At 36.3% G+C, this 12,884-nt stretch overlaps 1 protein-coding gene across 2 annotated transcripts in view; it reads left to right on the top strand.

Moving 5' to 3' along the window:
• The window catches only part of NELL1 (neural EGFL like 1), a 566,467-nt gene that overhangs the window by 104,194 nt on the left and 449,389 nt on the right, over positions 1-12,884 (top strand). For both annotated transcript variants that reach the window (XM_087921258.1, XM_087921259.1), the window contains exon 3: positions 3,109-3,259. In XM_087921258.1, the coding sequence (XP_087777384.1) occupies positions 3,109-3,259 (151 nt within the window). The remainder of the gene's footprint in view (positions 1-3,108; positions 3,260-12,884) is intronic.

Below are 12,884 nucleotides of genomic sequence, written 5' to 3'. Positions count from 1 at the left end.
CTGCATGCAAAAGGGCCCAGGTAGATGGTGAATACTTATAATCTGTTTCCTGAATTTCTCAAGATACCCATGATGTCTGCAAGATATGATAGCCATATATTATGGGTGTCTTCTCAATGGAGATTCTCAGTCATCTTTGGATTCTCTGAAGAAGCTGAAGAAGCTTTTTGGATGAGAAGCAAAAAGTCTTCAAAGAAAACCCCAAAAGTCCAGTTGACTCTTCAAAAGGCACTTACGGGTGTCTTGAGAAATTCAAAACTCTTAGAAGACCTACAGTGACCTACAGATGGTATATATAATTGGTAATGGATGATATAAAGATTGAAAGCTAATTCGTGATTTGTACCCAGCTAATTACCAGAATGCATTCTACTTACATGCTTGGTCCAGAAGCACCAGGTGTATGTATTTGCTGGGGAACTCAAGGTGGAGTATACAAGTTTTTCTCCTTCAGTTTTTGTTACAACTATCACAATTCTATGAGGCAAGCAGGGCTAAGAGAGACTGACTGTCTCAAAATCACCCAGTGAGCTTTTATTGTTGAAAGTAGTTATCAATTTGGAACTTCCCAGTCCTGGCTCAGTAGTTTAACTCCTATACCTTCCTGGCTTAGTTTTTGATGTATAAAGCATTAAACAATTTATGGTCAGAATAAATGGAACAGATTGCCTTCTAATCTGTTCCCACTAAAATCCACAAAGTGCTTATTATTACATCTTTATGGTGCCTGTGGAGGAATAATCTCACCATTCAGACTCTCTCTATGTGAATATTGTTTTTTCCTTGTTTTATTTCTCCATTTTAATGTACTTTTTATATAAATTTAAATATTTTAATACCTGCCTTTGAATATTTTTATTTATCTTATAAGCTGCCTTGAGAGGTAATTGCATAAATGGTGTAGACATATACTAAATGAAAACAATTGTATATATTGGAGTACTTACCATGATGTGGCTGTTCTAGAATATTCTGCTGTTGTAAGAAGGCTGCTTAAACACACATATGCAGCACACCTGCTTTTTGGAAGTTCCAGCTCCAATTAATGTTGCTAAAGCAGGCTTTTGTTCAGTTTGGGATCCTGCCCTTAGATAAAATCCAACACTACATGAACAGATTTTCACTTCTGCTTGGGGACTTGCTCATCTGTTCTGTTTTGTTCTTCTTCCAACCTGCAGTTGAGTTTCCCAACGACAAAGAGCAGGCTAGTTTTTTTTTTAAAAAAATAGCATATATGGGGCTGCAGGAGAAAAAGAGAATTGGCCCTTTTCTGTTATGCTGGCATGAGAGTTTTCCCAGCAGAAAGATTTAGCAAAATGGTAGGTCTGGAATATTACTCTTAACATATAGAATTAGAGTGCACTCTTTGGCTTTGAAGGAAAAAACAAAATGAAGAAAATATTAATGGAATTCAAGAGTGGTACAGGTAGTCCTTAAGTTATGATCACAATTGAGCCCAAAATTTATGTTGCTAAGTGAAACATTGGTTAGTGAGCTTGCCTCATTTTACAACTTTTCTTCCCAGAACTGTCATAAATATGAACCAGTTGCCAAGCATCTGAATTTAATCATGTTGCCATGGGGGATATTGGAATGGTCTTAGATATGAAAAATGGTCAGAAGTCACTTTTTTCAATGACTTAGAAGTAGAATACTTTTATTGTCACTTTGAATGTACACTAATCGACATACATTAAAATGAAATTTCATTGCATACAGCTCTCAAAGGGTCACCACCTCCAATATATACTACATAAACATGACAAAATAAGTAAATACAGAATTATGCATATACCCACATATGTTATATGACACAGAGAAATAACACAGTCTAGTTTGGGTATATACATGTACATGGCAAGAAAAACAAATCTTGTAAGTTTACCAGATAGATGGCATAGGGAACACTGTAACTGTGTACAGTCATTAAATGAACTGTTGTAAGTCAAGCACTACTTATACTATGCAATTAATATAGCTTTCCCCTCCCACCCCTGTAAAAAAGCTAGGATATGAAAAGCATTAAAATCAATGGAACCAATTAATGGAACCATTTGTTTTCCCAAGTTGTGGGTGCTCCATCACTGGAAGTGTTCAAGGAAAGACAGCCATTTGTCCAGGGTGATATAAGATCTCCTGCCTTAGGCAGGGAGTTGGACTTAGAAAACTTCCAAGGTTCCTTCTAGCCCTGCAATTGTACAATTTTTCAATTCTATGGAAGTATGAGTAAAAAGGTGAGCTAGTGATGCTATCATTATCTGCTTGCTTTCATCTTTGTTGTTTTATTTCTCATCCCAAAAGGGCTAAAGGGAATGTGGACGAAAGTTGAAAGCAGTCTGAATGATGTGCATCTCTAAACATCAAGTTGAAGTCTAATAAATACTGCATGAAAGCAATACTTGGCTTGTGTAAACAGAGAAGTCCCCAAATCGATTGTCACTCCTGTAGCTACATCATCCATGACAATGTATTAAATCTATGGACAGGAATGGGGGGGGGGGGGTAAGGATGCTGAGAGAGCATTGCTAGTAATAATAGATGTTTCCCAGCACATCAGAGCAAATTCTTTGGCTTTGATAGGAAAGGAGGAAAACCAAGACAGTATTGAAATTTCAGCTTTGCCAGTGACTCAAGGTTCAACCAGGCCCTCTAAATTTGGGAGCCTATTATCTTGTTTCCGCACACCTCATGAATCAGCAATGTAATCTGCTCAGGGCAGGCTTGAATGGTTCATCATTTCCTGTCACAATCCCTGTCAGAAAATCAGTGAGATGCCTGATTGTGAACTTGTCAGGGCGACAAACTGATAAAGAGGATGTTTTCTATTTTCACATTACACCCAGGTACAGCACTAGCAAAGAAGAGGCAGGTTTCTCAGAATGAAAATTATTACCATGGGGAGTGGAAATAGGAACCAGCCCTAATGGTTTCTAATGTGAAAAGTTTAGTGCTATGTCTCTTTCTTTCTTTCTTTCTTTCTTTCTTTCTTTCTTTCTTTCTTTCTTTCTTTCTTTCTTTCTTTCTTTCTTTCTTTCTTTCTTTCTTTCTTTCTTTCTTTCTTTCTTTCTTTCTCTCCTCTTACCTCACTATTCTTATCATTCTTTTTAGCTGTAGATAGAGAAATCCATGCAGCATCCCACACAAATGAGAAATTAATTCAGCTCTTCCGGAACAAAAGTGAATTCACATTTTTGACCAACGTACAGCAGCAGGCATCAACTTCTGGAGTAATTCTGTCCATACGAGAGTTGGAACACAGGTAAGCAGGAAACCTATCTTAATACTTGATGGTATCAAATGCTTTACCTAGGGGTGGGATTCAAAAATCCCAGCAACTGGTTCTCTGCCTGGTTGTTGGGTGGACATGGACATGGTGGACATGGCCTACTGGAGCTTCCAATTCAGCCATTTTTCGCCTTCCCCAGAGTCCGGAGGCTTCCCTCGGGACTCTGGGAGGGTGAAAATGACCTGCCCTGGGCTCTGGAGTGCCTCCAGAAGCCTGAAATAGACCTGTTTTTGAACTTCTGGAACTTCCAGTTCAGCCCATTTTTCACCCTCCCAGAGCCTTCTTGTGGACCCTGCACTTACCTGCATCCAAAATGGGCCACATGGAGACTCCTGGGAGGGGTGGGTGGGGTGGATGGGGCCAGCCGGTCAGTTCAACTACCGGTTCAGCAACCAGATGTAAATTTATCATCCGGTTCACCCAAACCAGTCCAAACTGGTAGAATCCCACCCCTGGCTTTACCTTACATTAAATAATCACCTAACACGAAGTTTCTGTGGGAACAGATTCTTGGATCATTGTTTTCTCTTGTTAAACAGAGTTGCAGGAATATAATGTCTTCAAAATGTGCTTGTTATGTCAGCATGGCAGTCGGCCAAACAGAGAAATACACTAGACTATAAGCCTGCTTTTTGTTTTACTGATCTGCTGTTTTTATTTATTATGTTCATTCTATAATTTATTAGCTGCTTTTCAGAAAAATTTAACGCAAGGCAGTTTATCTCAAGAAAAAACCATCATGTGGATAATCCATAAATACTAAATCATAAGCATAAAAACAAAACTTCAACGTTTAAGGCATCATATTAACAATTAGAAGAGAAACAGATCAGACTCACATAATCAGTGCCACAGCCAAGGGGAAAAAGGAAGTTAAAATTCTCTGTTAAATTAAGGCTAATTAAGTAGTGTTCTTTCAGAAGTCGATGGTATTCCTTACAATGAACAGAACAGGAACTGAACAAATTTATTGGATTGTCAGAGAATAATCAGGGACCTGGTACCTTCTAGAGACCTATATCAGTTAGGTTTCTTGCCTTTAAACCAGGGGTGGACAAACTTTTTGGCTCGGGGGCCTCACTGACTTTTAAAATTTGACAGACGGGCCGCCACCTGGTGTCAAAATGCCTGTCATTACAAGTCAAAATCAAATGAATGCAATCATTCAATCATTCACATCAAACCTTAATTCTGTACCAATCTTCGGCGGGCCGGATTAAAAAGACCAACGGGCCAGATGTGGCCCCCGGGCCGTAGTTTGCCAACCCCTGATTTAAACTCATTTATGTTGGTGATACCAAAAATCATAAAAACAATACTAAAAGTTTCTTTTCCTTTGTGATGATATAAGGACCTCCCCATATCAAATCAAATCAACCCTTTTTATTACAGACCAGCCTTTCCATTAAAGACAGTGTTTGACCCAACAATTTGTTATTAGGAAAGTTAAAACATAGGACAATAAAACAACAAGTCTAATTAAAAGTTGTATAGCTTGATGAAGATATTTTATCACCTGTGAATGTATGGTTAGCACACCTTAAAAAATAATAAATAGAAAATTTATGATCAGAACATGTCTTGGGGCATAAAGGACAACGTATCAATGAGCATTTCTGCCTCTGTGGATGCACAAGGGCAAAGTCTCTGTAAACAAGGCTTCCCATGAAATCTTCACACCAGTATAGCGGATAGAGGGGCATTAGAGCTATGGTGGTGTAGTGCTGTGGTGATGCAGTGGTTAGAATGGAGTACTGCAGGCTATATAAGTCTAAATGCTATTGGTGTTGCAGTGAGCTCTGGAAAAGGCCTATCTATACTTGCTTAGTATTATATTGTATAGAAACCCTGCAGTAGAGGGCTTTTGTCTTTCTAACATTTAATGATAGAATTCAGGGGGTCAATCTTACAATAAAAGTATTCCCATTTATTTTAACAGCTTGAAGAAGAAGTTACAACTCTTGTAATCATGCATAATTCGTGGTTCACTTCATGTATATTAACTTTATAAAAATAGAGTAGTCTCTATTTCTTGCTTCAGTTCATTTTATATCTTGGATTCCTACAATTTAAAAATCAGATAATTATTAAATGTACCTTGTGAGAATTTTATATGACAACTTGCTTAATCTAAATATAATAATATATTTTAGAAGTATTTTTATACTCTTGGAAAAGAAAATGATAATCCCGTCATTGTTCTATCAATAGGACCAGATTTTAAATGAAATGCAATTAAGAGCAGAATATCAACAGATACTGCTGGGATATCTCAGTATGTTTGGAGATCACTGGGTGAAAAAAACTTATTGTAAAGAAAGCCAAGTATCAAATAGATAAATGAGCTGGAAATAAATATTTCTTATTTGAGCCCTTGATCCTTGCAATCGGCAGTTTTTATCATCTGAGGATATGGTTTTGTTTCACTGGGTCTGTACAGAGTGATTAATTTAAGGTTGTATCAAGCAAGAATTCTAAATACATTTTTAGTAATACATTTCATTGAAACATAGAGATTTAGGCAAGTTATTGCCCAGCTGCTGAGACAGGAACATTATTTCTGCAGTCTATCCCCTTAGATTGTGTGAAAATTCACAGGAAAATGTTTCCTTGAATTAAAATGAATGCTTGGCAAAAAAGAAATTCTAAACAATGGGTAAGAAAGTATATTTATTGCTTCAGATAGCTAACAATTCCAAATCTACTTTGCTCACATGGACAGTGGTAAAAAATGTTGAAAATTAGGGTTCATTACACCTGGATACTAATTCATTCTCCAAATCAATGTAAAAATGTATGCGAAAACCTGCTGCAAATTTAACCCTTTTCCTAAATTTCCAGAAGGTACGGCTGGTAGATAAGTGGAGTTTTCCCAAGTCGATGGTTGTGAAAAAAAAGAAAATACTAATACAGAAGTTTTTGTGGCCAATCTTGGAAATCATCCTGTTCATGATAATATATTACAGTTCATATTGGTGCATCTAAAACCCCATTGGCAAATAATTTTGAATCTGTCCTTTTGCTTCTATTTTAAAACAATGTGTTGTGCACACTGTCATTGAAACAAAAAATATTGTATCTATATATGGTTTTTATGGAAACTTTTTTCTGTATTTGTGTCATTTACAGGAAGTCAATTCTAATATGTATATGAAAGTATCAGTGAATATGCATCCCTAAACATATAAGTGAATGTATACGTGAATATATAGCATTAGACAGCCTTCCAAAAATCATTGTTCAGATGGATTTTGTACAGTGTATCTTACAGTGATTGGTTTACTAGCCTAATATGGGTTGACTTGGTTCAGAGTGTTGTGTGAATACCGGCCTCTGTAATTTGTAAAATATAATCATTGACCTAACATTTTGTATAAAACCACTTGTGTTTTTTAAGCGATTAACCTAAGTATGGTTTACCAGATTATGAACCAGGCTAAATTATTACAGCTATAAAGTCAGTTTTAATTTTCAATTTTATTGACCCCCAAAAAGGAAAAAAAATAATACATGTAAACTAAAGCTTAAACGCTAAAGGAATGTATTAAAATATAAAGCTGTAAGTAAAATTAACTGTTGTTGCACTATTAAGTATCAAATTGCTTAATTAATTTAGTGACCCTTCTGGAAGCCTCAAATGGCTGGTCTAAGGAGAATCTTCTCATCCTCAGAGCTGCTATAACTGTGAGTTAGCGGAAAGTTTATTAGGTCAGCACACCATGCTCCAGAAAAAACAGAGTGCCAAACCAAATGATTCTATTTCCCCCAACAGCCAGGGCAAATTCCCTTCCAGCAGTGAGGATGACAAAACTTTAAATTTAATGAGAGCAAAGACTCATGTGAGTTAGCCAAAGAATATTAGAAGAGGAGAAGAACTTTTCAAAAAGATCTTCCTTTTATAGTGGATCTACTTAGGCCATACTGAATATTGTTGCAAAGACTCTTTTCCTCAACTCCAATCAAGCTCTATCAGAACAAGTGAGGTCAAGTGAGAAAAGTTGATCCAAAGAATTTTAAAATCTAGATCAATGCTTTTGATCTAGGGTAACAGAAAATTTTCCTGTAAGGTCAGGGAAGTTTAGAAGCTTCCGGTGAAAATTAATTTGAGCCAAAAATTCAGATGGCAAAAATACATATGAATTTTGACAAAGTTTAGTCCAAATTAGTCACAAAAGAGAATTAAATACACTCTGGGAAATTTGCAACTGAGTTGTAGAAAGACAGCTTGAATGGAACTTAAATCACGATAATAGCAAATCTGTGTTCTGTATACCAGGTGGCTGATTACCTAATTTTCTCTTGCAGATGGCAAGTTATTACCACTGCAGTTAGCATATTGTAGGATAATATTTGAGAATTTGTGGGCCTGTGTTGTTTCTTCTGGAAAACCAGTGGGTAAAAAGCAGTGGTGGGATTCTATTTTTTTTTTTAACTACTGGTTCTGTGGGCGTGGCTTGGTGGGCGTGGCAGCAGAAGGATACTGTAAAATCTCCAGTCAGAGGTGGTATTTGCCGGTTCTCCGAACAACTCAAAATAACTGCTACTAGTTTTCCAGAACTGATCAGAACCTGCTACATACCACCTTTGGTAAAAAGAAATGCCCAGATATTTAAATACCTTAATTTCATTGATACTAAATCTCTTGATTTTCCAGTAGAGATAGCAGATAACAAGCCTTTTGGAGAAAACAAACACCTTTGGCTTTATTATAATTGAGAACCAGTTTTTCCTTTGAAATAGTAGGGAAATGTTTCCGTCTCAGGCCAATTTGTCTTGTAGAAAGCATGGCTGCATCATCCAATGGTCCATTGGCTTGAGCTTACTCTGGGACATGGAGCAAAATAATTTTAAAAAAGGTAAAAGAAAGAAAGAAAAGGAGTCAAATGCATTTTTGTTTTACTCCCTTTTCAATGGGGGTGAAGGATGAAAGGATCCCCATCATAATACAGTGCAGCTGCATTCAATTATTTTTATGTATTTTTACAATCGGCAGCAATGACTTTGGACAACAGAGAAAGCAACCATGTCTCCCAAAATCTATCTCTGGTGACAATATAAAGGATACTCGCAAATTAATGGTTTAATAATTAATTCACCATGGATAGAATGTATAAAGGATGCCCCAAATTAATGGTTTAATAATTAATTATGAATAAAACACTGATCAAGGGTCAGTCTCCCTCCCTGTATCTGGCTTGCTTTTCTACCAGGATATTGATTTGCACGAGGCAGTCAGTTTTCTGTGGCATGTAGCGATACTCAGTCAGATGATACATTAATGTATCCAATTCCTCCCCAAATTATTATAGCTGCAAGGTCTAAAGTAGTTAGAATGCATCTGCCATTATATTGTAAAGTCATATCTTGGAGACAGAAAAAGAATTGGATGACTTAATGTAATCAGTTGCAGGTTCCTGGTCCTAGGCAAACCAGACAATAATTATGAAAAAGGTGGGCAGGTGAAAAAAGAACTGTACTGTTTCATGGGGAAAAAAATAAAGTAAAAAAGGACAATCAGAACATAAAACATTTTTTACATTCCTGAACTGAACGTATTTTACCATTTTGCAGCTGCATGCTTTTGCGAGTATAAAGCTTTGTCCTATTTTTTAGGTTATGCCTAGCATCCCCATACAAGCAGCTTATACAGCATGCTGTCTTGAATTGTGCTCTAAAGATTGTCCCCTTTTCAACCATTGTATCTTTTTCAGCATTAATGATGTCTGAATGTATCATTAAATACGTTTCTTTCTGTTTCAGCTTTTCCCTTTCCTGCCTTTCTATTTTAACGGAGGCCTTCTATTGTAATCTAGTCTGTCCTGCAGCACTTCTGTTAACTCAAAGTTTGTAAATAGATATTGCTGCCAGTTCTGTCTCTTGATGGTGGATGAATGTACAGTTTTCTGATTTGTATAGTGTTTTGGAAGCAGGTGCAGCAGAAGAATAGTTTTTGTGATCAGTTTGAATGTACGGGTCAGGTCAACATCAACTGCATCAGTGGTGCTTGCAGCAAGATATAATAAAGCAACCATATCATAATTCAGATCACACTGCTAGCCTCCAGCTTTTCAGGTGAAGTGACTTGATGCATGGTTATATAGCCAAGGTATAACCCTGACATTCCAAAAAATTGTTGGCTTAAAGGGCCCCTTTTTGTTGAACCTGTGTCATTATTGTTGTGCTTATGGTTTTGATTGCCTATAGATTTTTTCTAGGATATTTCAGTTGTTTATCTTTGCCGCTTTTTCATTTTTTTGCTTTGCAAAATTTTTATTTTTTAGTAGTTGCGTATTGATGCCTACATGAAAAATTTAATTGACTTTCAACAAGAGAGGTTTTCTACATTTGTGAAATAGTATCTCAATATTTCTTAGTGTTGAGATTTATTTGTTTTGTCCCAACAATTCGGGAAGAAACCTGCTATTGTTGATTTATTATTGTGGTATTTGAAAGAGGTGGTTCTTGTTGAGGAAATGTAATAGGGATCTTCCACACAAGTTCACTTTCACTTAGAACAGCTCTATTACAAAAATTATTCCTGCTTGGAACAGTGTGGGTTAATGTAGCAGCTATTCTTTTAGCAGAAAACTTAATTCATATGATATGATGTAACAACAGTATTAACAAGGCATATATAACCTGTGTAAATCAAGATATAAATTGTAGTTGCTTCATAGGAATAAGAGGTGAAACCGAGGCATGGGATAAAATGTTTTCAAAGATTAAATAAGCATTTCAAAAACAGTAGAAAATACATTTTTGATGCAATTATTTAAATAGGTTGTTTATTTATTTTATTTATTGAATTTATATTGCTGCCTACTCGCCTAATAAAAGAATCAAAAAAATATAATATAATATAAAATCATACTCCAACCCCCACTCCGGCGACAGCAGATCACATGAGCCATTTAATGGTCTCCGTCCTGCTCTAGTTTCCTAGGCCTGCTGGCAGAACCAGGTCTTCAGCGCCTTCTGGAAGAGTGTTAGAGTGTGAGCCATTCTAATCTCTGGGGGAATGATGTTCCAGAGAGAGGGAGCCAGGCCCTTCTTCTGGGCCCCATCCAGAGGTGGTATTCAGCAAGTTCTGACCAGTTCTGGAGAACCGGTAGCAGAAATTTTGAGTAGTTCAGAGAACCGGCAAATATCACCTCTTACTGGAGGTTTTACAGTATCCTTCCCCTGCCATGCCCACCAAGCCATGCCCACAGAAACAGTGGTAAAAAAATTTGAATCCCACCACTGGTCCCACCAATGTCCCTTGGGGATGGGTCCTGCAGCATTCCCTCTCTCCCTGCTCTGATGGGTTGGGTAGATGTAACTGGCAAGAGATAGTCCCTCAAATAACCTGGTCCCAAGCCAGTCTTTACCAACCTGCTGCTCCTCAGATAGGCTGGATTACAAACCCATGTCTAGACATCCAGTATTCATGTTACCTGGAAGTAGACCACCCACAAGGGAGAAATAAAAAAGATGGCAGCTGTGTCTACCATCTTAACTCTTTTTAATGCCCCACACCAAGCCCATGAACAGACCTTGATCCATCAAAGCTAGCATATATCAAATTGACAAAAAAAGAAGATATGAAGGCTTCAGGTAATTGCTAATTTATTGTCATACTCTCTTTACTGCTTTATAAATATGTCATACAAATGTTACTTAAACAAAAATGGTTAACTTATGCTGAGTTGCTGAATTTTTCTCCAAGAGAGTTTAACTTAAAACAGAAGAAAACTTAAAAGTTGGAAGGTTTTACTTGCCATTAATTTTCTTGTGCTCAGCTAATGGAAAGGTTTAAGTTGGATAAGAATTACAAATTTGAAAAGGGTAAAACTGAGATTTATGTAGAGCTCTGTTTAAATGATGATCATATTATTGCTAGGATATATAAACTTTGGTTAAAAATGGAAACAGGATGAAGAAGTTAAATATTGTATGATAAAGTTTCAAAAATAATGTATAGTTGGACCAGTAGGAGACTTTGTGGAAGAAAAGGTTGAAATTTACAATTTAATTATAATCCGAAAGCAATTTTTTTAATAAAATGTTGTTTCACTGATGTATGACATCAGATACACTATCAAAACTGTATAATTTCAAATATTTTTTGGAAATGTAAAGTACATTTTTTCCATCTCTGGTGGACATGTGGGAAAGCTAGAAAATATTGGGATCAATATGTATTTTGATCCAGAAGATTTTAAAAGTGAATAGACAATTAAAACCACAGGCTTTTCTTTGTGGTTTAATGGACAAACAAATTGAATTTTTTATGGAATTTTGCTTTTATACATGACAACAACTTCAAGACTTTTATATTTTCAAAAGTGGAAGGATCTACAAAGCCTACACAGGGAAGAATGGATTGTGAAGTTGATGTAATTGGCAGAGATGGTAAAATTACAGCTTTGATTAAAGAAATAACCTTGACTCATTTTGTTTCTATTTGGAAAATACTTTTACATTTTTGGGAAGAACATGACAGAAATGAAATTATCCAGTTCAAAACCAAGAATGGCATGTCTATCACATGCTATCACCTGGGATCTTTTGCACCCCAAATCTATAATTAGGGCTATTTGTTTTCTTCTTGTGCATCATTGTTAGCAGGGGCACACCAGTGGAGTTCTTAGCAAAAAAGAACAAGACTTGAATTTGCTCTCTTACCTGCTGTGTAACACATGGAAAGGGAACAAACAGATGCCTTTTTTTCTGCATCTGACTGTTTTCCAAATGGATTGGGCAGATTCAATTAGTATGCCTGTCAAGCTCTGTGAAAAATTTGGAAAAATTGTGAAATGAAGATCTATTTGTTCTCTTCCTACCTACCAGCTGGTTAGCACACTGGGGGTGGAGAGAAGAAAAAAATATTTTTACTTTTTCTTTTTAAGGAGTCCATTTGTTCTCTTTGCTTACAAGATAGGGCAGATTGAATCATCACCATTATTGCAAATTTATCCTTGTTATTTTAAAGTTTTTGGAAGGAATTCCAGATTGTCATGGCCATTATCTCTTTTTCCTAAGTGCTAAATCTTAAAAAAAAATTCTCTGAAGAATTAAGAGGGTAGACTTGGTTGTTTGAAGCTTCACTCCACGGCAAAGAGCTCATTTATCCTTCCCCACAAAAGGTTGCTTTTTAAAAGAAGAAGAAGAAGATAAAAAGAAGAAGCCCTGATTGTAATGTCTGAATGAATAAAGATCTGGGGTCCCTAGACTATAGAGCATATGTGTGCCTATTAATCCAACCCCAATGATGTCACTGTTTGTCCAGTACGTTCCTTGGAAGAATAATTCCAAATGCTGATAATGCTAATAGTACTCCAAGAAAGATCTGAATCAGAATGTGTTTAAAACTTAGGTTTGGTAAAAGAAAAGATGGCGTTAAAAATGTCATTTAACTTTAATTTGTACTGTAAGTAAAGCATTTTAAGCTTTCACAATATTCTAGTACTCTAGAGAAGGACAAATACAAACAAACATACTAGACTACACTTATCTTAATTTAATTTCTAGTCAGTTAGGAAGTGGGGAAAGCATTTTATTTATGCCTTAGCATTCCTAGCATTTAAAAAGTCAATGATGCTGATAAGCCAAAACG

This window comes from Pseudonaja textilis, chromosome 1 (genome assembly GCF_049901715.1).
Source record: "Pseudonaja textilis isolate UNSWEBS1 chromosome 1, rPseTex1.2, whole genome shotgun sequence".
Taxonomy (NCBI): domain Eukaryota; kingdom Metazoa; phylum Chordata; class Lepidosauria; order Squamata; family Elapidae; genus Pseudonaja; species Pseudonaja textilis.
The sequence above is the reverse complement of the archived record's forward strand: the minus strand, read 5'-3'. Positions and strand labels throughout refer to the sequence as shown.